Source organism: Triturus cristatus, chromosome 1_1 (genome assembly GCF_964204655.1).
Source record: "Triturus cristatus chromosome 1_1, aTriCri1.1, whole genome shotgun sequence".
NCBI classification, from domain to species: Eukaryota; Metazoa; Chordata; class Amphibia; order Caudata; family Salamandridae; genus Triturus; species Triturus cristatus.
Genome location: NC_140579.1, coordinates 15,824,836 through 15,852,065, shown reverse-complemented (window position 1 = coordinate 15,852,065; position 27,230 = coordinate 15,824,836). Strand labels below are relative to the sequence as shown.

The 27,230-nt window shown below is 49.2% G+C and overlaps 1 protein-coding gene across 1 annotated transcript in view; it reads right to left on the bottom strand.

Annotated features, from left to right (window-relative positions):
• Positions 1–27,230, bottom strand: part of LOC146869142 (E3 ubiquitin-protein ligase TRIM39-like) — a 73,090-nt gene that overhangs the window by 30,362 nt on the left and 15,498 nt on the right. Inside the window, exon 3 of the mRNA XM_085633838.1 lies at positions 20,813–21,043. Coding sequence (XP_085489964.1) covers positions 20,813–21,043 — 231 coding nt within the window. The remainder of the gene's footprint in view (positions 1–20,812; positions 21,044–27,230) is intronic.

Sequence of the window (27,230 nt, the reverse complement as noted above, 5' to 3'; positions counted from 1 at the left end):
GAAGTGCATCAGCTGCTTTGCTAGTGCGGCGCGTGTGGATGTGAAGCTTTCTCTAGAAATAGAAGTGCATCAGCTGCTTTGCTAGTGCGGCGCCTGTGGATGTGAAGCTTTCTCTAGAAACAGAAGTGCATCAGTTGATTTGCTAGTGCGGTGCCTGTGGATATTGAAGCTTTCTCTAGAAACAGAAGTGCATCAGCTGCTTTGCTAGTGCGGCCCCTGTGGATGTGAAGCATTCTCTTTGCTAGTGCGGCGCCTGAGGGTGTAAAGCTTTCTCTGGAAACAGAAGTGCATCAGCTGCTTTGCTAGTGCAGTGCCTGTGGATGTGAAGCTTTCTCTGGAAAGAGAAGTGCATCAGCTGCTTTGCAAGTGCGGCGCCTGTGGATGTGAAGTTTTCTCTAGAAACAAAAGTGCATCAGCTGCTTTGCTAGTGCGGCGCCTGTGGATGTGAAGTTTTCTCTAGAAACAAAAGTGCATCAGCTGCTTTGCTAGTGCGGCGCCTGTGGATGTGAAGCTTTCTCTAGAAACAGAAGTGCATCAGCTGTTCTGCTAGTGCGGTGCCTGTGGATGTGAAGCTTTCTCTTGAAACAGAAGTCCATCAGCTGCTTTGCTAGTGCGGCGCCTGTGGATGTGAAGTTTTCTCTAGAAACAAAAGTGCATCAGCTGCTTTGCTAGTGCGGCGCCTGTGGATGTGAAGCTTTCTCTAGAAACAGAAGTGCATCAGCTGTTTGCTAGTGCGGCGCCTGTGGATGTGAAGCTTTCGCTAGAAACAGAAGTGCACCAGCTGCTTTGTTAGTGCAGCGCCTGCGGATGTGAAGCTTTCTCTAGAAACAGAAGTGCACCAGCTGCTTTGTTAGTGCAGCGCCTGTGGATGTGAAGCTTTCTCTAGAAACAGAAGTGCATCAGCTGCTTTGCTAGTGCGGCGCCTGTGGATGAGAAGCTTTCTCTAGAAACAGAAGTGCATCAGCTGCTTTGCTAGTGCGGTGCCTGTGGATTTGAAGCTTTCTCTAGAAACAGAAGTGCATCAGCTGCTTTGCTAGTACGGCGCCAGTGGATGTGAAGCTTTCTCTAGAAGCAGAAGTCCATCGGCTGCTTTGCTAGTGCAGCGCCTGTGGATGTGAAGCTTTCTCTAGAAACAGAAGTGCATCAGCTGCTTTGCTAGTGCGGCGCCTGTGGATGTGAAGCTTTCTCTTGAAACAGAAGTGCATCAGCTGCTTTGCTAGTGCGGTGCCTGTGGATGTGAAGCTTTCTCTAGAAACAGAAGTGCATCAGCTGTTCTGCTAGTGCGGTGCCTGTGGATGTGAAGCTTTCTCTAGAAACAGAAGTGCATCAGCTGCTTTGCTAGTGCGGCGCCTGTGGATGTGAAGCTTTCTCTAGAAACAGAAGTGCATCAGCTGTTTTGCTAGTGCGGTGCCTGTGGATGTGAAGCTTTCTCTTGAAACAGAAGTCCATCAGCTGCTTTGCTAGTGCAGTGCCTGTGGATGTGAAGCTTTCTCTAGAAACAGAAGTGCATCAGCTGCTTTGCTAGTGCGGCGCCTGTGGATGTGAAGCTTTCTCTGGAAACAGAAGTGCATCAGCTGCATCGCTAGTGCGGCGCCTGTGGATGTGAAGCTTTCTCTAGAAACAGAAGTGCATCAGCTGTTCTGCTAGTGCGGTGCCTGTGGATGTGAAGCTTTCTCTAGAAACAGAAGTGCATCAGCTGCTTTGCTAGTGCGGTGCCTGTGGATGTGAAGCTTTCTCTAGAAACAGAAGTGCATCAGCTGTTCTGCTAGTGTGGTGCCTGTGGATGTGAAGCTTTCTCTAGAAACAGAAGTGCATCAGCTGCTTTGCTAGTGCGGAGCCTGTGGATGTGAAGCTTTCTCTAGAAACAGAAGTGCATCAGCTGTTTTGCTAGTGCGGTGCCTGTGGATGTGAAGCTTTCTCTTGAAACAGAAGTCCATCAGCTGCTTTGCTAGTGCAGTGCCTGTGGATGTGAAGCTTTCTCTAGAAACAGAAGTGCATCAGCTGCTTTGCTAGTGCGGCGCCGTTGGATGTGAAGCTTTCTCTTGAAACAGAAGTGCATCAGCTGCTTTGCTAGTGCGGTGCCTGTGGATGTGAAGCTTTCTCTAGAAACAGAAGTGCATCAGCTGTTCTGCTAGTGCGGCGCCTGTGGATGTGAAGCTTTCTCTAGAAACAGAAGTGCATCAGCTGCTTTGCTAGTGCGGCGCCTGTGGATGTGAAGCTTTCTCTTGAAACAGAAGTGCATCAGCTGCTTTGCTAGTGCGGTGCCTGTGGATGTGAAGCTTTCTCTAGAAACAGAAGTGCATCAGCTGTTCTGCTAGTGCGGTGCCTGTGGATGTGAAGCTTTCTCTAGAAACAGAAGTGCATCAGCTGCTTTGCTAGTGCGGCGCCTGTGGATGTGAAGCTTTCTCTTGAAACAGAAGTGCATCAGCTGCTTTGCTAGTGCGGTGCCTGTGGATGTGAAGCTTTCTCTAGAAACAGAAGTGCATCAGCTGTTCTGCTAGTGCGGCGCCTGTGGATGTGAAGCTTTCTCTAGAAACAGAAGTGCATCAGCTGTTCTGCTAGTGCGGTGCCTGTGGATGTGAAGCTTTCTCTAGAAACAGAAGTGCATCAGCTGCTTTGCTAGTGCGGCGCCTGTGGATGTGAAGCTTTCTCTTGAAACAGAAGTGCATCAGCTGCTTTGCTAGTGCGGTGCCTGTGGATGTGAAGCTTTCTCTAGAAACAGAAGTGCATCAGCTGTTCTGCTAGTGCGGTGCCTGTGGATGTGAAGCTTTCTCTAGAAACAGAAGTGCATCAGCTGCTTTGCTAGTGCGGCGCCTGTGGATGTGATGCTTTCTCTAGAAACAGAAGTGCATTAGCTGCTTTGCTAGTGTGGTGCCTGTGGATGTGAAGCTTTCTCTTGAAACAGAAGTCCATCAGCTGCTTTGCTAGTGCGGCGCCTGTGGATGTGAAGCTTTCTCTAGAAACAGAAGTGCATCAGCTGCTTTGCTAGTGCGGCGCCTGTGGATGTGAAGCTTTCTCTAGAAACAGAAGTGCATCAGCTGTTCTGCTAGTGCGGTGCCTGTGGATGTGAAGCTTTCTCTAGAAGCAGAAGTGCATCAGCTGCTTTGCTAGTGCGGCGCCTGTGGATGTGAAGTTTTCTCTAGAAACAAAAGTGCATCCGCTGCATCGCTAGTGCGGCGCCTGTGGATTTGAAGCTTTCTCTAGAAACAGAAGTGCATCAGCTGCTTTGCTAGTGTGGCGCCTGTGGATGTGAAGCTTTCTCTAGAAGCAGAAGTGCATCAGCTGCTTTGCTAGTGCGGCGCCTGTGGATGTGAAACTTTCTCTTGAAACAGAAGTGCACCAGCTGCTTTGCTAGTGCGGCACCTGTGGATGTGAAGCTTTCTCTAGAAGCAGAAGTGCATCAGCTGCTTTGCTAGTGCGGCGCCTGTGGATGTGAAGCTTTCTCTAGAAACAGAAGTGCGTCAGGTGCTTTGCTAGTGCGGCGCCTGTGGATGTGAAGCTTTCTCTAGAAACAGAAGTGCATCAGCTGTTCTGCTAGTGCAGCGCCTGTGGATGTGAAGCTTTCTCTAGAAACAGAAGTGCATCAGCTGCTTTGCTAGTGCAGTGCCTGTGGATGTGAAACTTTCTCTAGAAGCAGAAGTGCATCAGCTGCTTTGCTAGTGCAGTGCCTGTGGATGTGAAGCTTTCTCTAGAAACAGAAGTGCATCAGCTGCTTTGCTAGTGCAGTGCCTGTGGATGTGAAACTTTCTCTAGAAGCAGAAGTGCATCAGCTGCTTTGTTAGTGCGGCGCATGTGGATGTGAAGCTTTCTCTTGAAACAGAAGTGCATCAGTTGCTTTGCTAGTGCAGTGCCTGTGGATGTGAAGATTTCTCTAGAAACAGAAGTGCATCAGCTGCTTTGCTAGTGCGGCGCCTGTGGATGTGAAGCTTTCTCTAGACACAGAAGAGCATCCGCTGCTTTGCTAGTGCGGTGCCTGTGGATGTGAAGCTTTCTCTAGAAACAGAAGTGCATCAGCTGCTTTGCTAGTGCTGCGCCTGTGGATGTGAAGCATTCTCTGGAAACAGAAGTGCATCAGCTGCATTGCTAGTGCGGCACCTGTGGATGTGAAGCTTTCTCTATAAACAGAAGTGCATCAGCTTCTTTGCTAGTGAGGCGCCTGTGGATGTGAAGCTTTCTCTAGAAACAGAAGTGCATCAGCTGCTTTGCTAGTGCAGTGGATGTGAAGTTTTCTCTGGAAACAGAAGTGCATCAGCTGCTTTGCTAGTGCAGCGCATGTGGATGTGAAGCTTTCTCTAGAAATAGAAGTGCATCAGCTGCTTTGCTAGTGCAGCGCCTGTGGATGTGAAGCTTTCTCTAGAAATAGAAGTGCATCAGCTGCTTTGCTAGTGCGGCGCCTGTGGATGTGAAGTTTTCTCTGGAAACAGAAGTGCATCAGCTGCTTTGCTAGTGCGGGGCCTGAGGATTTGAAGTTTTCTCTAGAAACAGAAGTGCTTCAGCTGCTTTGCTAGTGCGGCACCTGTGGATGTGAAGCTTTCTCTAGAAACAGAAGTGCTTCAGCTGCTTTGCTAGTGCGGCGCCTGTGGGTGTGAAGCTTTCTCTAGAAACAGAAGTGCATCACCTGCTTTGCTAGTGCGGCACCTGTGGATGTAAAGCTTTCTCTAGAAACAGAAGTACATCAGCTGCTTTGCTAGTGCGGTGCCTGTGGATGTGAAGCTTTCTCTAGAAACAGAAGTGCATCAGCTGCTTTGCTAGTGCGGTGCCTGTGGATGTGAAGCTTTCTCTAGAAACAGAAGTGCATCAGCTGCTTTGCTAGTGCAGCGCCAGTGGATGTGAAGCTTTCTCTAGAAACAGAAGTGCATCAGCTGCATTGCTAGTGCAACGCCTGTGAATGTGAAGCTTTCTCTCGAAACAGAAGTGCATCAGCTGCTTTGCTAGCGCGGCGCCTGTGGGTGTGAAGCTTCCTCTAGAAACAGAAGTGCATCGGCTGCTTTGCTAGTGCGGCGCCTGTGGATGTGAAGCTTACTCTGGAAACAGAAGTGCATCAGCTGCTTTGCTAGAGCGGCTCCTGTGGATGTGAAGCTTTCTCTAGAAACAGAAGTGCATCAGCTTCTTTGCTAGTGCGGCGCCTGTGGAAGTGAAGCTTTCTCTGGAAACAGAAGTGCATCAGCTGCATTGCTAGTGCGGCGCCTGTGGATGTGAAGCTTTCTCTGGAAACAGAAGTGCACCAGCTGCTCTGCTAGTGCAGCGCCAGTGGATGAGAAGCTTTCTCTGGAAACAGAAGTGCACCAGCTGCTTTGCTAGTGTGACGCCTGTGGATTTGAAGCTTTCTTTGGAAACAGAAGTGCATCAGCTGCTTTGCTAGTGCGGCGCCTGTGGATGTGAAGCTTTCTCTAGAAACACAAGTGCATCAGCCGCTTTACTAGTGCGGCGCCTGAGGATGTGGAGCTTTCTCTGGAAACAGAAGTGCATCAGCTGCTTTGCTAGTGCGGCGCCTGTGGATGTGAAGCTTTCTCTAGAAACAGAAGTGCATCAGCTGCATTGCTAGTGCTGCGCCTGTGGATGTGAAGCTTTCTCTAGAAACAGAAGTGCATCAGCTGCTTTGCTAGTGCGGAGCCTGAGGATGTGAAGCTTTCTCTGGAAACAGAAGTGCATCAGCTGCTTTGCTAGTGCGGCGCCTGTGGATTTGAAGCTTCTCTAGAAACAGAAGTGCATCAGTTGCTTTGCTAGTGCGGCGCCTGTGGATGTGAAGCTTTCTCTAGAAACAGAAGTGCATCAGCTGCTTTGCTAGTGCGGGGCCTGTGGATGTGAAGCTTTCTCTGGAAACAGAAGTGCATCAGCTGCTTTGCTAGTGCGGCGCCTGTGGGTGTGAAGCTTTCTCTAGAAACAGAAGTGCATCAGCTTCTTTGCTAGTGCGGCGCCTGTGGAAGTGAAGCTTTCTCTGGAAACAGAAGTGCATCAGCTGCATTGCTAGTGCGGCGCCTGTGGATGTGAAGCTTTCTCTGGAAACAGAAGTGCACCAGCTGCTCTGCTAGTGCAGCGCCAGTGGATGAGAAGCTTTCTCTGGAAACAGAAGTGCACCAGCTGCTTTGCTAGTGTGACGCCTGTGGATTTGAAGCTTTCTTTGGAAACAGAAGTGCATCAGCTGCTTTGCTAGTGCGGCGCCTGTGGATGTGAAGCTTTCTCTAGAAACACAAGTGCATCAGCCGCTTTACTAGTGCGGCGCCTGAGGATGTGGAGCTTTCTCTGGAAACAGAAGTGCATCAGCTGCTTTGCTAGTGCGGCGCCTGTGGATGTGAAGCTTTCTCTAGAAACAGAAGTGCATCAGCTGCATTGCTAGTGCTGCGCCTGTGGATGTGAAGCTTTCTCTAGAAACAGAAGTGCATCAGCTGCTTTGCTAGTGCGGAGCCTGAGGATGTGAAGCTTTCTCTGGAAACAGAAGTGCATCAGCTGCTTTGCTAGTGCGGCGCCTGTGGATTTGAAGCTTCTCTAGAAACAGAAGTGCATCAGTTGCTTTGCTAGTGCGGCGCCTGTGGATGTGAAGCTTTCTCTAGAAACAGAAGTGCATCAGCTGCTTTGCTAGTGCGGGGCCTGTGGATGTGAAGCTTTCTCTGGAAACAGAAGTGCATCAGCTGCTTTGCTAGTGCGGCGCCTGTGGGTGTGAAGCTTTCTCTAGAAACAGAAGGGCATCAGCTGCTTCAGAAGCTGGCTGAGCCCCCGCTCCACCAAGCCATTCTCTGGAAATGGTATAGCTTGACATGCATGCTGCCCCACCGCGTGTTGCTCATCGTTAAATTCAGGTAACTAAAAGTATAAAGTAAACATTAATACACTTAAAAAAGCCCTTTTGTCTGCATGTTTGTGCTGGTGAGTTTCCGTCAGTGTAGTGTGTCGTTCTCTTCAGAGTCAAGTGACATGATGGGGGGGTTCCTCTTCAGCACCCTGCAGCATGAACTTCTGGGTGCTATCCAAAATTAATAACCAACAACAGCCCCCGTTAGCTAAAAGCTTTTATATGAGATGGCACTTGCACGACCCTGGAATCCGCTCCAGCTCCCACATCTTAAACAATAGTGGCAGGTTCACAATTCCGGTGTGTGATATCATTAGGGGACGGGATGTGGCCTAACAGCTAGAGCGGTCAACCTCAAAGCTGGGGAACCGGGTTTGTGTCTCAACAGGGATGCTGAACATCCTGTGATTCTGGGCAAATCAGTTAATCTCTCAATGCCTGACAAAATGAATGTGTTCATCTGTAACGCAACTGGTGCTCATGTAAAGAGCTCCGATACCTTTGGGTCGAGTTCGCGCTATATAAAACTAAAAGAAAAATTATACTGTTATCTCAGTAAAGGTCACTTAAATGCTTGTTCTTTTGGCAGTGCAGGCTGACTGGTGGGAAGCCGGTGGAGCATGTTCACAACTCTGTGTCCGGAGATAACTGGAAACGTGAGCATAGAGTGTTGTTTTGGGTGTTCGTATCCCATCCCTTTTGCAAGATCCCATCTCAGAAACCCCCACGCGCCAGCTGCGGTGTGTGTGTTGTTGAATTATTAGCAGCACTCTAGATTCTCAATAGAGTATTCAGGTCACTAGACCTGCATTTTTAAATTTTTCGAGGCCTGATCATGTAAATTAAAGCTGCGTTTCACAGGGATCTTTTATTTTTAAATACATAAAGTAATCTGAGTCATTCCTGGCCACAAACTGGAGCCACGAACATTATTTTACATTTCTTTTCATTGAATTTGAATGACTGAGAGGGTGTAGCGTAAGGGCCAGAGCTGCTGACTTTGAAGCTGGGGATCCAGGTTCGAGTATCAGCGTAGGCTCCACATCCTCTGATTCTGGGCAAATGACTTAGGGCCAGATGTAGGTGGCTAAATACCGGTCGGTAACGCCGAAATTCGGTAAATTTCAGGGTTACCGACCGGTATTTAGCCATTCCTAATGTAGGTGATGATTCGGTATTTACCAAATCGGTATTTACTGAATCAGTATTTACCGATTCGGTATTTACCGATTCGGTAAATGCAATGTAGAAAGCACATAAAAGAGTGCTTATGTGCTTTAAGAATTCGTTAATTACCACCAACTTCAGGTTGGTGGTAATTAACGAATTCCTTTGAAAATTCACTTTTTTTTAAGTGCCATGTGGCACACATCCATGCCCTTAGGGTATGTATGTGTGCCACATGTGCACACAGGCACATTTCAGGGGTGCAACAGGGTGTCCTTTGGACACCCTTGAAATACCTCCCGGTATTACCGATTCGGTAATACCGAATCGCTAATACAGAATGGCTTTAGATTCATTCCTACGGGCCTCCAAGCCCATAGGAATGAATGGGTAGGTATTCCTTATTACCGAATTGGTATTACCGATTCAGTAATAAGTAATATTAAGGAATCAGTATTTTTTACCGATTCATTACCTACATAAGAAATACCGAGTTCTTAATACCGAATAGGTAAAATTCGGTATTAAGAATTCGGTATTTGTGGATTACCTACATCTGGCCTTTAATCTCCTATTGACTTTGGCCTATGGACAGCGCCTAACAACCCTCACTGGAAGCATTATAAATTGTAATAAAATAATGAGAGAAATGTAAAATCGGTTCCTAGCTCCGGTTTGTGCCGAGGGACCACTTGCAAACGGTACTTTATTAGTGGGTACTAGGGGGGACTCCGGGAACAATGCACCAGTTGCTCGGCCTTTAGTAGCTCACAATCATTTTACTGATCAGAAGTAGGTCTCTCTACAGAAAAGCTTGGAGACCCCTGGTGTACACGGATTACTGGTAGCACCAACGGTTTCATGCAGTAAAAAGTTACCACTTTAGAACGAGCGGGAGTTGCAAGAGGGACAGTCGTGCACCTATTCCGCACACGTCCACTGCCTGTGTCACCCTCCTATAGAGAACTCCAATGTTCTGATGTTATTTTCCAAGTTGAGACATGCTGTGTAAACTACGCATAATATTTACCAGCAGATAATAACAAAAAATACGAAGCACCCTTTGAGAACAAGTATTGGCCTATAGGTGCATTGTATCGGGAGGAAGCGGGGACCACTTAACTATTTATTAAGAGAAGGTGAACCTCTCTTGGGCAAACAGCTATGGCAATCTGTAACAACTCTGTAACAACAGCAAACCCTGCCGTACTTCCGCACCGTCTTCAGTGTTACTGGTGGAAGCAGAAGTTTTATTTTCTGAATTCCGCTTTGTCGCCAGAATATAAGGGGACGTTGAAGGACGTTAAAGGCCGTTGAAGGGCATAGTTTTCAGACTCTCACTGGAAACTGTGGGCACGGGTGGGTGCAGGCATCTTACAGCTTTCGGGCGTTTCAGAGATGCACAAAGCCCACAATGCCCATGTACGCAGCTAGTTTTCCCACTCGCATACTTGGGACAGATTTATTTCTGAGCAGTGTTGGTAGGGTGGGAGCCAAACTCCGTGCTCCAAGCAGAGCACAGAATGTGGCAAAACTTTGCCAAAGAAGTGGAGTTTTCCTCCCACTCCTAGAGTCAACTTCCCTGGTCACATGATCCAGCAGTGGGTGATACGAATGAGTTCACATGACACAGTCTGCTAGTCTAAAATATGACACAATCTGTGATATTCTGAATGTTATCACATGAAGAAGTGCAGTGTAGGATTTACTGAATGAGGCCACATGACAGTCTGTGATATTTTGAATGGGTTCACATGACACTACATTGTCTGTTATATTCTAATCTGTGTCACATGACCCAGCACATGGAGAACTTCAAATAATATTATAAATCATGAATGATATCCACCCGTCAAGGAGACATTTTACAAGACCTACAAGTGATATCACACACACTGAGAGCACAGCTAGAGCGGCAAATGGAGACTGGTTTCTTCCTCTGAACACTCTGTATGCCACGCTTTGAATATAGGTATTTGGACGTCTGCAGTGATGTGTGTCGTCCTAATGGGGTCTCATACACTATGATCTATGTTACAATTTAGCTACATTTTGTAATCTATAGCGCCTAGACACCAACGGAGAGAGTGGATGTTACATTTGTGCTACATATGGGGGTTTGGGTGAGCACAGAGTGTGTCTATTGTGATTTCATGTATGGGGACAGGAGTCCATTTTGGATTCCCCTATGTGTGAATAGTACATATGATGGAGGATGGAGGGACCTGCCAGATAGGGAGGTAGATTGTGGAAACCATCTTCAGGTCTTTGAAGTGGACCAGACATCTGTGAAAGGAAAGGAATGAGGGAGACAAACGATGCTCTGAAGGACATTCACTGCCCACTTCCTGCATCCTTCATCCCCAGAAGAGTTAATGCAGTTCTGTGCAGCAGCCGGGAGGGAAGGCCTCTCTTCTGAGCCTTCGTCTCAGATTCCTCTGTCACGACACACCCAGCTCCACTCTCTCTTCCTGCCCAGATTGAGTAAAAAAGACTTTAACCCGACCAGTTTGTGCCAGTGAATAAAATGTCAGAACTGCCTGAAGCCAGCTCCAGAGATAGAGCTCTTGAATTTTCATCTACATTTAAAAAAAACTAGGACAAATACTAGTAAGAAACCCAGGTCACTGTGCCAGGAGTCTCTCTGACCAGTGTTAAGACCCACAAAGCACTGATGGAGAGACATATTCCAGTTCCAGAGCCAGGATCCCTGATTGCCGCTTCCTTACAGGTGAGGGGAACCTGGAAAGTACCCCTGCAAGGAGAGCTGTGGCTGCCAATAGAATAGAATAGAGGAGCTGTAGGCTGCCAATAGAATAGAGGAGCTGTAGGCTGCCTATAGAATAGAGGAGCTGTGGCTGCCTATAGAATAGAGGAGCTGTAGGCTGCCTATAGAATAGAGGAGCTGTCAGCTGCCTATAGAATAGAGGAGCTGTAGGCTGCCTATAGAATAGAGGAGCTGTAGGCTGCCTATAGAATAGAGGAGCCGTCGGCTGCCAATAGAGTAGAGGAGCTGTCGGCTGCCTATAGAATAGAGGAGCTGTAGGCTGCCTATAGAATAGAGGAGCTGTCAGCTGGCTATAGAATAGAGGAGCTGTAGGCTGCCTATAGAATAGAGGAGCTGTAGGCTGCCTATAGAATGGAGGAGCTGTAGGCTGCCTATAGAATAGAGGAGCTGTCGACTGCCTATAGAATAGAGGAGCTGTCAGCTGCTTATAGAATAGAGGAGCTGTAGGCTGCCTATAGAATAGAGGAGCTGTAGGCTGCCTATAGAATAGAGGAGCCGTCGGCTGCCAATAGAGTAGAGGAGCTGTAGGCTGCCTATAGAATAGAGGAGCTGTAGGCTGCCTATAGAATAGAGGAGCTGTCAGCTGGCTATAGAATAGAGGAGCTGTCGGCTGCCTATAGAATAGAGGAGCTGTAGGTTGCCTATAGTATAGAGGAGCTGTCAGCTGCCTATAGAATAGAGGAGCTGTCAGCTGCCTATAGAATAGAGGAGCTGTCAGCTGCCTATAGAATAGAGGAGCTGTCGGCTGCCTATAGAATAGAGGAGCTGTGGCTGCCTATAGAGTAGAGGAGCTGTGGCTGCCTATAGAATAGAGGAGCTGTCGGCTGCCTATAGAATAGAGGAGCTGTCAGCTGCCTATAGAATAGAGGAGCTGTCGGCTGCCTATAGAATAGAGGAGCTGTCGGCTGCCTATAGAATGGAGGAGCTGTCGGCTGCCTATAGAATAGAGGAGCTGTCGGCTGCCTATAGAATAGAGGAGCTGTAGGCTGCCTATAGAATAGAGGAGCTGTTGGCTGGCTATAGAATAGAGGAGCTGTGGCTGCCTATAGAATAGAGGAGCTGTGGCTGCCTATAGAATAGAGGAGCCGTCTGCTGGAGAAAGACGTTGGTGAATTAGAACCCCCAAGAGAGAAGCCTGCCTTGTGAAGTCATCAGCCCTTCTGACTGGTGAGTAAGGAGCGGTGCAAGGGACTTGGATCCTAACCCTGCTGAAGGAGCTGGCTCTACCTCGGTGGAAGAGGCCAACTCACTGAGCAGAAGAGGTACTGGAAGTGTGCCCAGGAGGAGGAGGTACGAGCAGAGAGGTACTGGAAGCGTGCCCAGGAGGAGGTACGAGCAGAGAGGTACTGTAAGGGTGCCCAGGAGGAGGTATGAGAAGAAGAGGTACTGGAAGTGTGCCCAGGAGGAGGTATTTGTATTTGTATTTATATTTAGTTTTTATATAGCGCATATATACCGACAGGTCTCTAAGCGCTTGACAGAAAAGAGGTCGCATTCGGGCAGGTAGGACAATCATGGTAGCAAGTAACTTAAAGAGTGTCTCTAAATAGCAGAGTTTTTAGCAGCTTCCGGAAAGGGAACAAACCGGGTTCCTTTCGTAAAGTGTCCGGGAGTTGGTTCCAAAGTTGTGGCAGGATAACTCAGATAGCTCGTCCACCCTTGGTAACCAAGTTACTCCGAGGGCAGACTAGCTGGAAGGCTTCTGTAGAGCGAAGCACTCGCCCTGGCACATATTTGACTAGACGCTCCCTTATGTAACCGGGGGCATGACCATAGAGGGCTTTATGAGCAATGCACAGTCCTTTGAATTTTGAACGCTGTCGGACAGGCAGCCAGTGCAGCTTACATAACAGGGGTAAAGCATGGGTCCTCCTGGGGAGGCTGAAGATCAATCTAGCAGCGTCATTCTGTACCACCTGAAGTCGATTCATACGTTTCAGGGGAAGTCCCAAGTAAAGCGCATTCCCATAGTCGAGGCGCGAAAGAATAGTAGCCGAAACTATGGACTTCATCGATGGAACTGATAAAAGGGGGACCAGTTTCCTCAGTTGTCTCAGAATGCCGATACATGTGCCTACCACCGAGAACACTTGGTGACTCATAGCGAGTTCTGAGTCGATCTTGATACCCAGACTTTTCACAACTGGTGATGGGCTAGGAGGGGCCCCAAGTTCTTTGGGCCAAAACCAGCCACTCCAATCAATCAATCAATCAATCATAGGCATTTATATAGCGCACTACTTACCCGGAGGGTCTCAAGGCGCTCGGGGGGGGGGGGGAGTGCTGCTACTGCTCGAATAGCCAGGTCTTGAGCTTCTTCCTGAAGGAGAGGTGGTCTTGGGTCAGGCGCAAGTCGGTCGGTAGGGAGTTCCAGGTCTTGGCGGCCAGGTAGGAGAAGGATCTTCCTCCTGTTGTCGTTCTTCGGATGCGGGGGACGGCGGCGAGGGCGTGGCTGGCTGATTGGAGATGTCGTTTGGGAGCGTAGAAGTTGATGCGGTTGTTGAGGTAGCTGGGGCCTTGATCGTGTAGGGCTTTGTGTGCGTGGGTGAGGAGGCGGAAGGTGATTCTTTTGTTGACGGGAAGCCAATGTAGGTCTCTCAGATGTCCGGAGATGTGGCTATGTCGTGGGATGTCGAGGATGAGTCTGGCTGAGGCGTTCTGGATCTGCTGGAGTCTCTTCTGGAGCTTGGCGGTGGTTCCGGCGTAGAGGGCGTTGCCGTAGTCCAGTCGGCTGGTGACGAGGGCCTGGGTGACCGTCTTCCTGGTCTCGGTGGGGATCCACCGGAAGATCTTCCGTAGCATGCGCAGGATGTTGAAGCATGACGAGGAGACGGCGTTGACTTGTCTGGTCATGGTGAGGGAGGAGTCCAAGATGAAGCCCAGGTTGCGTGCGTGGTCTGTCGGTTTGGGTGCGCAGCCCAGGGCGGGGGGCCACCAGGAGTCGTCCCAGGCGGAGGGTGAGGAGCCCAGGATGAGGACCTCCGTCTTGTCTGAGTTCAGTTTCAGGCGGCTGGTCGTCATCCACTCGGCTACGTCTTTCATTCCTTCGTGAAGGTTGGCTCTGGCTGCGGCGGGGTCGTTGGTCAGGGAGAGGATCAGCTGGGTGTCGTCAGCGTAGGAGATGATGTTCAGGTTGTGTTGGCGTGCGATGGCCGCAAGGGGGCTCATGTAGACGTTGAAGAGGGTGGGGCTCAGCGAGGATCCTTGAGGGACGCCGCAGATGACTTCGGTGGCCTCTGACTTGTACGGTGGTAGGCGGACTCTCTGTGTTCTTCCGTTGAGGAAGGAGCTGATCCAATCCAGTGCCTTCTCCTGGATTCCGACGTTGTTGAGGCGTTGCACAAGGGTGCGGTGGCAGACAGTGTCGAATGCCGCGGAGAGGTCTAGGAGGATGAGGGCCGCTGTTTCTCCGTTGTCCATCAGGGCTCGGATGTCATCGGTAGCAGCGATGAGTGCGGTCTCGGTGCTGTGGTTGGCTCGGAAGCCCGACTGTGAGGGGTCGAGGGATCCATTCGTCTCGAGGAAGGCGGCCAGCTGCTTGTTGACGGTCTTCTCGATGACTTTGGCTGGGAACGGGAGGAGCGAGATGGGGCGGTAATTCTTGAGTTCGGAGGGGTCCGCTATAGGTTTCTTGAGTAGAGCGCTGAGTTCGGCGTGCTTCCAGCTCTCCGGGAAGGTGGCAGTGTCGAAGGAGGTGTTGATGATGTTCCGCAGGTGGGGAGCGATGACAGCATCGGCCTTGTTGAAGACGTGGTGAGGGCAGGGGTCGGTTGGAGATCCGGAGTGGATGGAGTTCATCATGCGGACGGTGTCTTCCGTGCTGATCGGAGTCCAGGCGCGGAGGGTGGTGGTGGGGGCGGTGATTCGGTCGTGGCGGGCGTCGGTTGTGTGCTGAAGCTGTTGTGTATGTCCGCGATCTTGTTGTGGAAGTAGGAGGCGAGGGAGTTGCAGAGGTCTTGCGATGGGGTGATGTCGTTGTTTCCGGCGTTGGGGTTGGAGAGCTCTTTGACGATGTTGAAGAGTTCCTTGCAGTTGTGTGCGTTGTTGTCCAGCCGGTCCTTGAATGCAGTTTTCTTAGTGGCGCGGATCAGTTGGTGGTGCTTCCGGGTGGCAAGCTTGAGGGCGGTAGTGTTGTCTGGTGTTGGTTCCCCTCTCCAGGCTTTCTCGAGGGCTCGGCAGTTCTTCTTGGAGCTCTTGAGTTCGTCGGTGAACCAAGGGGCCTTCTTGCTGCCGGGTCTGCTAGGCGGTGTCCTTAGAGGGGCGAGTTCGTCCGCGCAGTTGCTGATCCACTTCGTGAGGTTGTCGGCGGCCAGGCTGGGGTTTGCTGAGCTGGCGGGAGGGTGCTGGCTCAGGGAAGTGGCGAGTTGGTCAGCTGTGATCTTGTTCCAGCTTCTTCGGGCAACTGGTTGCTGGTGGTGGTGGATCGTCGTTCTTCTGAAGTTGAAGTGGATGCAGCTGTGGTCCGTCCAGTGGAGTCTAGTGGCGTGGCTGAAGGCGATGTCTTTGCTGCACGAGAAGACGGCGTCGAGTGTGTGTCCGGCGAGGTGGGTGGGGATGGACACCAGCTGCTTGAGTCCGAGGTTGGCGAGCAGGTTTGTTATTTACTGGAATGACGAGAACCTCAGTTTTTTCTGGGTTAAGTTTCAAGGAGTTAACAGTCATCCAGTTGGTAGTGAATCTTAGGATGTTTTGGACTGTCTCTTGAGCGTGGGACGAGTTGTCGATCCTCAGGATAAGCTGGGTGTCGTCTGCATAGTTGAAGACTCGGCAATCCATCTTGGACAGGGCAGTCACTAAGGGCTAAAAAGAAGTGGAGATAATGCAGAGCCCTGCGGAACACCGCAAAGGATGTCACCCCTGTCCGATATATAGTCACCGAGTTGGACCCTTTGCGAGCGTCCAGATAAAAAGGATTTTAACCAGTTGAAGACGGACCCCTGAAATCCTAGATCTGCCAGTCGAGTCAGTAGTATTGAATGGCTGACCGTATCGAACGCCGCGGAGAGATCCAAGAGTATCAAGGCGTTCGGCTCTTTATTATCAGCTTTTAATCTGAGATCGTCAAGTACAGAAAGCATAACTAACTCTGTACTATGGTGGGCCCTGAAGCCGGCCTGACGTGGATGGAGTAGCTCAAATTGTTCAAGAAAGCCAGATAGTGTTTTCAAGACATGTTGCTCCATGACCTTTGCTAAGAAAAGGAAGTTGAGAAATAGGCCTGTAATTTTTCAGCTCAGCCTTGTCTGCTCCAGGCTTTTTTAGTAAGGGGATAACTCTAGCCTCCTTCAGGTTGGAGGGTACTTGGCCAGTGGCCAGGGAATCATTTAGAAGTGTGAGAATCTGATAATCCAAAGCTGGGAGAGCCATCTGGAAGAACCTAGGTGAACATAGATCGGCCGGTGAACCAGATTTGGTTTTATATATCAGTGTTTCCAAAGTTTCTGAATTCAGAGGGGGAAAATTTGTGAGGGATTGATCTGATGAGGTGGAAGGCAGAGCCAATTTCTGGGTGCTCAGGGCGATAGTACTTTTGTTGATGCCATGAAGAATATCTGTCACCTTCTGGAGAAAGAAAGTCTGTAAAGTGTTGACGTCAAAAGGTATTAAAGTTGATTTGGCATCAACCTTTTCACTGCGCTCATTTAGGATCTTAAACGTACATACGCGATGTTGGGGTTTGCGATGTTGGGGTATGCGATGTTGGGGTACGCGATGTTGGGGTATGCGATGTTGGTGTATGCGATGTTGGGGTCCGCGATGTTGGGGGTATGCACAGTACATACTCGATGTTGGGGAATGCACCGTACATACACAACGCACGGGGGTGTATGCCTGTACGACTCGTACCCCTGTACGACTCGCACCCCGGGAACAACTTTTCCCGGGATACGAGTCGTACAAAGTTCGCTTCGTAGCGGGTAATGGCATTCCCCGTGTACGGGACGTTTTCCGTACAAATCGTAAATCGGAAAGCCGGTCCGGATCGTACTAGTAGGGTTGGACTGCATTTTTACAATTTGAACGGAAAAGTGGCCGGGTCCATCTGGTACAACTTTTCCTGATCCGATTTGTAAGGATCAGGCCGATCCGTACAAATCGGATCGGGAAAAGTTGTATATTTCCCGTACGAATCGTACTTCACGGGTCGGACGGAACTTGTACGATTTGTATAGAAAAATTTACCGATACGAGTTGGACGGGAAAAAAAAATACAGGATCGGAATCGGCCCCTTAATGGCGGCCGCTGCGAAGACTGGCGAGCAAGACCACTGACTCATTGTCAGTGAAATTGCTCTCCCACCCTCGCAGCTCCACCATTAAGTGAGGCCCTCCTAAGCCCCTGCACTCTCTAGTGTTGGTGATCGAGGCCCTCCTCCACCCGCAGGTTTCCCTGCGGCTCATCCCTGGTGGTCCAGTGGACCTCTGTCTCCATTCTCTCGCTTCGCTTTTTCACTCGTTTTCACTCATTTTCTACCCTCTTTTATCTTTCACCTTTCTGCACTTTTCTGCAGCTCTGCTCTTTTGTGCCTTATTTCTGCTTATTTTCCCTTTTCCTTTATCCCTGCTCTTTCACTAGTTTTCACTTGTTTTTCTACCCTCTTTTATCTTTCACCTTTCTGCACTTTTCTGCATCTCTGTTCTTTTGTGCCTTATTTCTGCTTATTTTCCCTTTTTCTTTTCCCCTTATTTCCTCCCTTTACCTTTTCTCCGCCGCTGAATGACGAATCCAGCCTCCGCCTGAGCACACTCCCCGACGAGCCCATAGAACTGATGGAACTCCTTCACTTCAAGATACTGGCCATCCCCACCGCCACCCTCCGAGGAACCCTCATCTACCACCTTCCTGGACCCGGCACACCCTTCGCCAACTCCATCACGGACATTATCTCTCTGCACGCCATCGCATCCACCAACTACACCCTGCTGGAAGACCTCAACTTCCACCTCAAAAACCAACTGGACCCCAACACCACATCCTCCTGGACAACCTCCACAACATTGGACTCCGCCAGATCATGAATGAGCTCACACACTCAGCAGGACACACCCTCGACCTCCTCTTGACTACAGGAAACTCCATCACCTTTAGCCACACCACCGAACTCCCATGGACCGACCATCGTTGGGTCCACTTCACCTTCAGAACACCCACCATCCTCACCAGCACCTGCTCCCATGAAGAAACTGGACCAAAATCACCGACGACCAGCTCACCTCCTCACTCAACAACTCCACCCCAACCATTGCAGAAAACGACCACCCCAACACCGCAGCCCAAACCCAGCATAGATGGATCTCGGACAGCACCAACACCATAGCCCCCGTCAAGAAAAACCAGAATACCCACGCCAAGAAAACCAGATGTTTACCACCGAACTTCGAGAGTCCAGACGCACTTGCCGCTGCCTCGAAAAGGCCTGGGGGAACACCAAATCCACAGAAGCCCACAAAAACGTCAGAGCCACCACCAACGCCCACCATCAACTCAAAGAAACGAGGAAAAAAGCAATTGAAGACAGAATCTCCACTCATGCACACAACAGCAAAGAACTTTTCAACATCATCAAGGAGTTCGCCCAACCCACAAGCGAGTCTAACGACATCCCTCCCTTACAAGATCTCTGTGACAAACTCAGCACCTTTTTCCACCACAAAATGAAGACAGCTTCGACGAAGACAACCAACACACTGAATCCTCACCAACCACCCCGGACACCCGGAAACCAGCGATTGACAACTGGACAGCCCTCACCACCGAAGACACACTGAAGACAATGAAGTCAATCCACTCAGGGGCCCCCACAGACCCTTGCCCCACCACATCTTCAACAGAGCCGCCAACACCATCGAACCCATGCTCCGCCACACCATCAGCCGCTCCCTGGCGACCGCCTTGTTCCCTGACGACTGATGACACGCCGAGGTCAACCCCCTCCTAAAGAAACCCTCAGCGGACCCCACCGACCTCAAAAACTACAGACCCATCTCCCTGCTCCCGTTCCCAGCGAAAGTCATTGAGAAAGCCGTCAGCAGCCAACTCGCCACATTCATTGAAGAACACAACATCCTCGACTCCTCCCAATCCGGCTTCAGAAAAAACCACAGTACGGAAACCGACCTCCTTGCTGCAAAAGACGACATCCGCACCCTACTGGACAAAGGAGAAACAGTAGCCCTCATCCTCCTCAACCTCTCAGCGGCATTCAATACAGTCTCCCACCGCACCCTAATACGCAGACTCTACAATGCAGGAATCCAGGACAAGGCCCTCGATTGGATCCGCTCCTTCCTCTCCGGCAGGACGCAGCAGGTCAGACTCCCCCCTTTCCTCTCGGACCCCACACCTACCACTTGCGGAGTCCCCCAGGGCTCCTCCCTCAGCCCGATGCTCTTCAATGTCTAAATGGCTCCACGCGCCCCCATCGTCAGAACCTACGGACTCAACATTGTGTCATAGCCAGACGACACCCAACTCATCCTTTCCCTATCCAACAAGCCCAACACCGTCAGATGCAACTTTCGAGAAGGCATGGAAGCTTTCGCCAAATGGATCAAAAAAAGCTGCCTACAACTAAACACCAAAAAAACGGAAGTACTCATTATGGGCCCAAACCCCGACGCCTGGAGTGACACATTGTGGTCCCCCGACCTCGGAAATCCGCCAACCTCCACGGACCATGCACGCAACCTGGGAATCATCCTGGACTCCGAGCTCAAAATGGACTGCCAGATCAACTCCGTGTCGTCTTCCTGCATCCTCACCCTCCGCCTCCTTCTTAAGACCTTCAAATGGATCCCTCTCGAACACCAAAAGACCGCCACTCACGCCCTGGTCACCAGCAGACTCGACTACAGCAACGCACTCTACGCCGGAATAAACAAAAACCTCACCCGCAAGCTACAGAACATCCAAAACGCCGCCACAAGACTGGTCCTCAACCTGCCAAAACACGGCCACATCTCCCAGCACCTGCACACACTCCACTGGCTCCCCGTCGAGGCGAGAATCACCTTAAAGATACTCACCCACACACACAAGGCCCTCCACGGCACCGGACCAGAATACCTGAACAGCCGACTCAATTTCCACGCATCCCAAAGGACCCTACGATCAGCCCAGCTCTCCTACACCGTGGTCCCCCGCACCAGAAAGACCAGATCGGGAGGCCGCTCCTTCTCCTTCCTCGTGGCCAAAGCATGGAACGCCCATCCGCTCCACCTCAGACAGACAACAACGCTCCCCATCTTCGCAAGAAACCTCAAAACCTGGCTCTTCCACAGACCCCCTCCTTGATGGAATGGAATCTGCACGGGACCTCCCCCCCACCCCTAGCGCCTTGAGACCCTTACAGGTGAATAGTCGCGATTTAACAAACCCCTGATTGATTGATTGATAATGCTGCCTGGCAGCAATTTGCAGACATTAATTTCGCACACTTTGTAATATAATCAAGGGATACTCACAATATAAAATTGTCACTATTCTTCAAACTAAAGAGTTTTGCGTGGAAATCTCCACCTTTATCTGAGGCAACACGCCATCACCTATTCCAAATGCCTAGTCACATAGCTGGTCACCCTAACAAGAGATCAGTGCATGCAAAAGTAGGTGGCCACTTGCATCAGGAGAAAAGTAATCAATTTAAAACAGAAATGTTTTCACACTTCTTAGAAAAGGAGAATTTGGTTTCTTTCCAAATTTCTAAGATGTTTGCTCACATTATGCTTTACATTTTTATCCAGCTTTCTTCACATTTTGCTCCTTGGTCTCCATATCATAGTCTGTTACTGGAATTGCTCGGTGTGTTGCATTCACTTGTATATGACACTGTAAGAGGTCACTGTACATTCCACTGTTTGTATATTGAATTGTGCTCTCAGCATCAAGTAGGACAGTGTAAATAATCCATGACTGTATATTGTGTGCGGCTGTCGGAGTGCGTGGGGTCGCTGTGCATTGACCCTGCCAGGAGATCATGTGTGTTCCACTCATACATTCAATAATGCACACAAAATATGAACATTTCACTTCCTTCTTTTGTTGTATTTGCCAAACAGCATCTCACCTTCAGGAGTTCCCACGCCGGCGCCTCACACTTCTTTTCTATCTCTGTTATCAGGGCTTTGAGAGAGGTGATTTGATTGGACAGTTTGGTGATATTTGCATTTTCTACCATGGTAATTTCCTTCTCCATCTCCTTCAGTCTCCCGTGCAATGTTTGCTCATTTTCTTTCAGGAGTTGCCGCAGTTTTTTAATCTCAGATTCAAGTTTCTTCTTCTCAGTTCTTAGCTTGTTCTGTCAGAAGCAAAGAAATGCTGGTTAGATCTTATAAAGCTTCCTATAGGCCGTCCTGAGAGTGGGGGTCCAGGAGGAGGGTGGAGGGGTGGGCTATTGTGATTGTCATCACCTTGCACAAAGGGTTTGTGTGAGAGACATCCAAAAAATGACATTTGAAAGAGAATTTAGAATTTTCACAGCCTGGTGGGCAGAAAATTTGTATTTTATTAAAGACCCGAGGGCTAAGATTATGCAAATCTCCTTTATTGCCCGCTCACAGCAGCAACAATCGAAGAATATAGAACTTCAATAACATTCTAAAAGGCTATAAAGTTCCCCCGCACGCGGTTTTCTCCCTTTTTTGGCGTTGCGAACAAGTTTCTAAGATCCATAACTTTCAAACGAAAAACTTAATCAGTGAAAACGTCTTACTCTGGAAAAGAAAAACCCAATTCAAAATCAATAACTTTTCTCCAATAGGGAGGGTTCCAATGTGGAGGGATAATCTTAGCCTCCGTGTCTTTAATAAAATCCAGATTTTCTGCCCACCAGGCTGTGAAAAATCAAAATTTTATGGCATGACACAGAGGCTAGCATTATGCAAGTTTAAAGTGCATTTGATACATTGTCAATAGCGCTTGCAACAGGACTAAAGTAGCAACTTTTAACCATACTGTTGTATTCTCACATTTACTCAGTGCCGCATGTGTTATCATTTGTTGTACATTCTGGTTCCATTTGGAACCATCTTGTAGAACTTGAGCTGAGACTGAGCCAGTTGCACTGGGGCTGTCAAAGCATCTGTTGTTCCTGTTGCTGTGCTGCATTTATATACAATAAATCTTTAAATCTCACTTGGATGAACAGTTTCTTTCACATACTTTTAATGGACCAATCCGCAGCCCCAAGGATATCTCCCGGGAAGAGAGGTTTGGAGGCTTAAGGGTGTGTACACCAAGCATAGTAATGTCTACACCTGCTTCTTTCATTACTTCCTTCACCCATCTTGCTATTGTTGGGGAGGAAACTGCTCTATGAGGCGATTTATAGGATATTAGCAATTGTTCTGTATTTCCTCTCATACTCACAGTCCTTCTCTCATATTCCAAGAAGCATTTCACTACACAAACTCTTGCATTCTGTGTAAAGAAGGGGTAGTAAACAGAAGTTGACATGGTCTCTGTTCGCCTTTTAAATAAAAGCAAACCCTTTCTGGTTGGTAGGCCCTGCTGGTGATGCCTAAGGCATTTACGTCTGACGGTCCATCTATAAGATACCAGGCATAGCAAGACAGTGAGTTTATAAGAGATACGTTTTGGGGATAACCTATAACTCTCTCCCCAACATATTAAAACCTGTAGGACATCTCTAAGGTAGTAAAAATGTGGAAAAGGTCCAGCACTACCTTCTTTAAAGATTGTGTCGCTTTTGCTGTTATTTATTAATAGTAACTAAATCTTTACCTCATTCAGCATCTCGAATGTCCATAATGCAGGATATTTTGCAGAAGGTGGGTTTAGTACCCACATACTTCGCATAAATGTTTTAGTCAGTACGTTTTGTCCCACAGAGACTCCGTCTACAAGGCAGTGACATGCTGCAAAAGCTGATCTGCAAACATTAATGTAGGAGAGTAGGATCTGCTTCACATGGGTACCCCCACGTTTTGCTGGCCTTAGTCTGGCTGTGGCCCTGCTAATCAGGACCCCAGCCTAGCTGCTTCCTCTCTAAAATGGTTTGCATGTGCATTAGGTACATATCTAATTGGATTCTGGAGTGCCTTATAAGCCCCTAGTATATGGTATACTATGTACTTAGGGCATAGGTACCTCAGAGGCCTAGCAGGGGCTGCAGCATGTATTATGCCACCCCTGGGAAGCACTCCAAAATGGCACCACAGGTCTGGTACTGCAGCCTGGGTAAGGGTGTGCTTGCACCCCTTACTTGGTATAGGCTACCTATATCACTACCATTATACAGACACATATAAACCTATAAGCCACTCCTATGGCAGGCCTTGACAATCCCGAAGGCAGAGTGCTTGGTTTTGTGTGAGAGGGTGCCCAAGCATGAGCTGATCCCCTCTGCAGCTTTCAGAAATACTTCCTTATGGCTGTTCTGTGATACAGCCATACCATATACTCTTAAGTGCATTATAACCTCACGGTAAATGCTAACTTTGAAATGGCTGCATCAAAACATGTCGTGTTTGGTGTCAAACGCTTTGGAATACTACCCCCCCCCCCCCCCGCCAGTTCTGGTGGCGGGGGTAGCATTCCACCCTTCTAGAGGGAGAGACATGTTCACACTGGCTAAACCCGCTAGGACTTTCCTGAGCCCTGGCATCACAAAATGGATTCCTCTGCCACAGACACGGGTCTGGCCTCCTGCTGCTGACCGAAACTCTGGCAGGGGAGGCCTGGACAATAGGTTTCCTGTCGAAGGGAGGTGTGACCACCTACCCAGACAGGCAGATGTGTTTTGGGGCTGGGAGGGAGCACTCTCTGGTACTTTGAAGTCCTGCACTGGGGGCACACTTGGTGTCCCTATGCATAGTCCAATTCAAACCGGTTGCAGGGGCTACCTGCCCCTGCTCTGGTGCGAAACTGGACAAAGGAAATGGGTGTAACCACCCCTCTTTCCAAGCCCACCCATAGGTGGGGCCTTAGAGTTAGTCCATCCCCTAAGCTTACTATAAGTATAGGAATCCAGTCCCTAGGGCTTTAGATTACCCTGGACGAAACTCTGCAACATGTATCCTGGACCTTCGACTTTCTATCACGACTAGAAGACGGAAGAAATCTCCCTTGGGGTCAAGGAGTGACTCCCCTGCTTGGCAGGCACCAAAGAAGCAACTGACCGGTCTGCATCACTGAAGCTCCCGCCGGACGCCGAAGTCTTCGCATCCCCAAAGGTGGATTTCCAGACTTCCCCGAGGTTACCCTGAGTCCACAGCAAAGCTGAGGCCCGTGGCTATCGTGGGTGACGTGGAACCGTGACCCCTGGACACCGTGATCTTTTGCAGCAACAGCATCTTCCTGGGATTCCTCGAAGTTGTGCTTTGGGCTCCGAGTAGCCCCAGCCTTGAGCACCTCCTGCACCGAAGATTCCTGGCCTCCACTCCACGAGTGACCCGTGGGCCAGTTTCAAGTGCGACCGCTCGAGGGTCCTTCGCGATCACTAGCCCGTTGGCTAGCCTGTTCCCACAAAGGCAACTCCTTTTCTAATTGGGCTTTCCTGATTGCTCAAGACGTGCCCTGAGTTACCCTTGCTGGGTGAGTCCCTCAGACCTTGCTGGTCTGCACCGCAGTCCTTTCTCTGAATTCCAGTGACTTGCCGTTGCCAAGGCTTGTTGGGTCCAATCTGGTCGCCGACACCGCAGCACTCGACAGACTTCGTGGGACAGCTCAAATCCGGCTCGTGGACTTCGTCGACGCCTCCTGGACCTCGTGACTGAAGAGTCAAGACACCCATCAACTCACCTGAAGCACCCAACATCTGTGGGCATTGGTCCATACTGCCCTTGGTCACTGGCTAGTGACCCAGACTCTGTCTCCTCTGCTTTCAGGTTCCTTCCATCCTAGATCCAGGCTTGGATCTCCTCGGACACTTCTCCTCTTCATGGCAGCAGCAGTTCTTTGCAGGCTTCCATTGAAATCGACGACACGACCCGACACCAAAAGACACCTATGCACCCGGCTTCCCTGGGTGAGGTAACTCGAGTACTCCGGTGCTCCCGTGGGTGCTGGCCCTAGAAGTTCTTAAGTCTAAAAGGGTTTGGTCCTGACTCGATTAGAAGTGTCCCTAATCTTTACATTTCCAACCGCGACATTGCCCATAGAAGATAACGGGAACCCGCGGTTTACACACTGCATACAGTCCCCGTGGATCCCCTGTGTCACTACCTTGGGTGGTTCCTTGGGGTCCCAGCGATTCTACAGGCTCTAGGCCTTGTGTCTAGTTCAGTCGTGGTTCTTATACCACTTTTGTACGCCCCTAGGGCCCAAACGTGTATTTGTGCTATTACTGATAATTGCTGATTTGCAATCTAAGTACTTCGAACTCCAGTCTCATAAAGAGACTAGAGGGGTGTGTGTTATCTGAAATACATATATTTTGAATATATACCTGGTGTGGTTGTCTTTTCATTTGATCCTTCAAGAGATTGGAGACTGGTAAAACAAGCTGCTTTACATTCCTTCAAGACTTAGCCTGAAGGCTGTTCTCCATAGCTACCACTAGGATATCTTTCAATAAAGGTTGTCTTTAACCTATCACCATAAGGGGTTGTTTGGACTGATACAAGGTGCCCACTAGAACTAGTGGACAGCATATATCAGGCCACCTTCTCACAATTAACTGTTCTATAAGAGAGTCCTGAAGTGAATAAATCCAATAAGTAATTAACTACATATAGTAAATCAGTTGAAACAGGATTGTAGTTCCTTCAAAGGAACAAACCCATTCCTCCCAAGTAGTCTATATGCTTTCCTTGTGCAAGGCGCCCATGACTCGGATATGAGTCTAAAAGCGTCTGCCGAAAGGCCTAGGATCTTCCATTGTCTCCTGAAATCCTCCAGGCCATCAGCGTCAGATGTCCCTGCTCTACAAGAGGATGTGACTCTCCGTCTGTCTGGGCCTCTAATTATTTCCCTGAAGGTTGGAATTAAGATTGGTAAACCTATGCTCATTTCTAGTTGAATTGAGAACCATGCCTGTAACCTCCAAAGCGGTGTTATCAGTACTGTGACCGCCATGTTCCTGCAATCGTGCAACAATAGCTTAGGTAGCAGTAGTAGGTCTTGGTAACATGACAAAAGGAGGGAAAGCATAAGGTGCTCGGCCCTGCCAATTCGGAAGGAAGGCATCCACCCTGAGGGTCTGGTATACAGCTGAAAAACGTCGACAGTTGAGTGTTCAATCTGTCCGTCAAGAGGTCCACCCGAAGGGTCTCCATATCGACTGGCAACTGAGGAAAATGTCCTTGTTCAACCTCCTATTGATAGAGTCTCTGAAATTCTGGGAGAACCAATCCGCAACACTCTTTCTCTATCTTGGGATATGCTCCGCTGCGACTGACATGCCTGCCCTTGCTCAGACAGTAACCCCAGAAGACCTTGGCTAAATCTGCAAGACCCCTGGAGTGAGGGCCCCCCATTTTGTTGACGTATCTGACCGCAGATACGTTGTCCATGCACAACATTACAGAACACTTCATTAAGTCTTTGGTGAAGCAGCGAATTGCAAATGAACCGGCCAGTAATTCCAAGCAGTTGTTGAGTAACTCCTTCTCCTGACCTGTCCAGCGTCCCCCTGCTGATGAGTCGCCACATCTTGCACCCCATCCCTCTAAACTCGCGTCTGATTCTATCACTATCTCCGGGTCTTCCCCAAAAATGGCTCTGCCATTCCATGCTTCTTCATTCCTCAGCCACCAACGCAGTTCCTTCTTTGAATCCAGGTCCAGAGACAGCATTTGAGAATAAGATTGACATGTTCTTGATGCTTTGGCTTTGAGTCTTTGGAGTGCACGGTAGATTGATCATCTTGTTGAGGACAGAAGGCCTAGGATCCTTGCTAGAGCCCACAAGGGGAGTTTCTTCCTCCCTAAGAGATTCCTCAATTCATTGTAAAGTTTCCTTAACTTTTCCCCTGGCAATTTCAATTCTGCCCTTATTATGTTCATGACAAAACCCAAGAACTGCATTTCCTGGTTTGGTACCATGCAAGATTTTTTCCTGTTTATGACAAAACCCAGGTGTTCTAGTAGGCTCATTGTAAGTTCTATGTGGCGTGAGACCACTTATGTGGACTGTGCCATTATCAGGATATTGTCTAAGTAAACTATTAGTCTCACCCCTCTCGCCCTTAGCCATCCCGCTATGGGACGAAGAGCCTTGGTGAAACACCAAGGGAATGAAGAAAGTCCGAAAGGGAGACTGCACAATTGCCATAGTCCACCCATTCAGGTGAATTGGAAAAACTTTTAGTGTGGAGTCCAAATTGGTATGGTCAGGTATGTATCCTTTAGATTAACCGAGTTAGCCAATCCCCTTTCCTTAGCACATCTCTAAAGAGGTGCATCCCTCCCATTTTGAAATTGTGGTAGACCACCCATTCGTTTAACTCTTTTAGATTTATCACTGGTCTCATCCCTTTGTCTTTCTTCTTCACTAGAAAGATATTGCTGATAAAACCTGTCTCC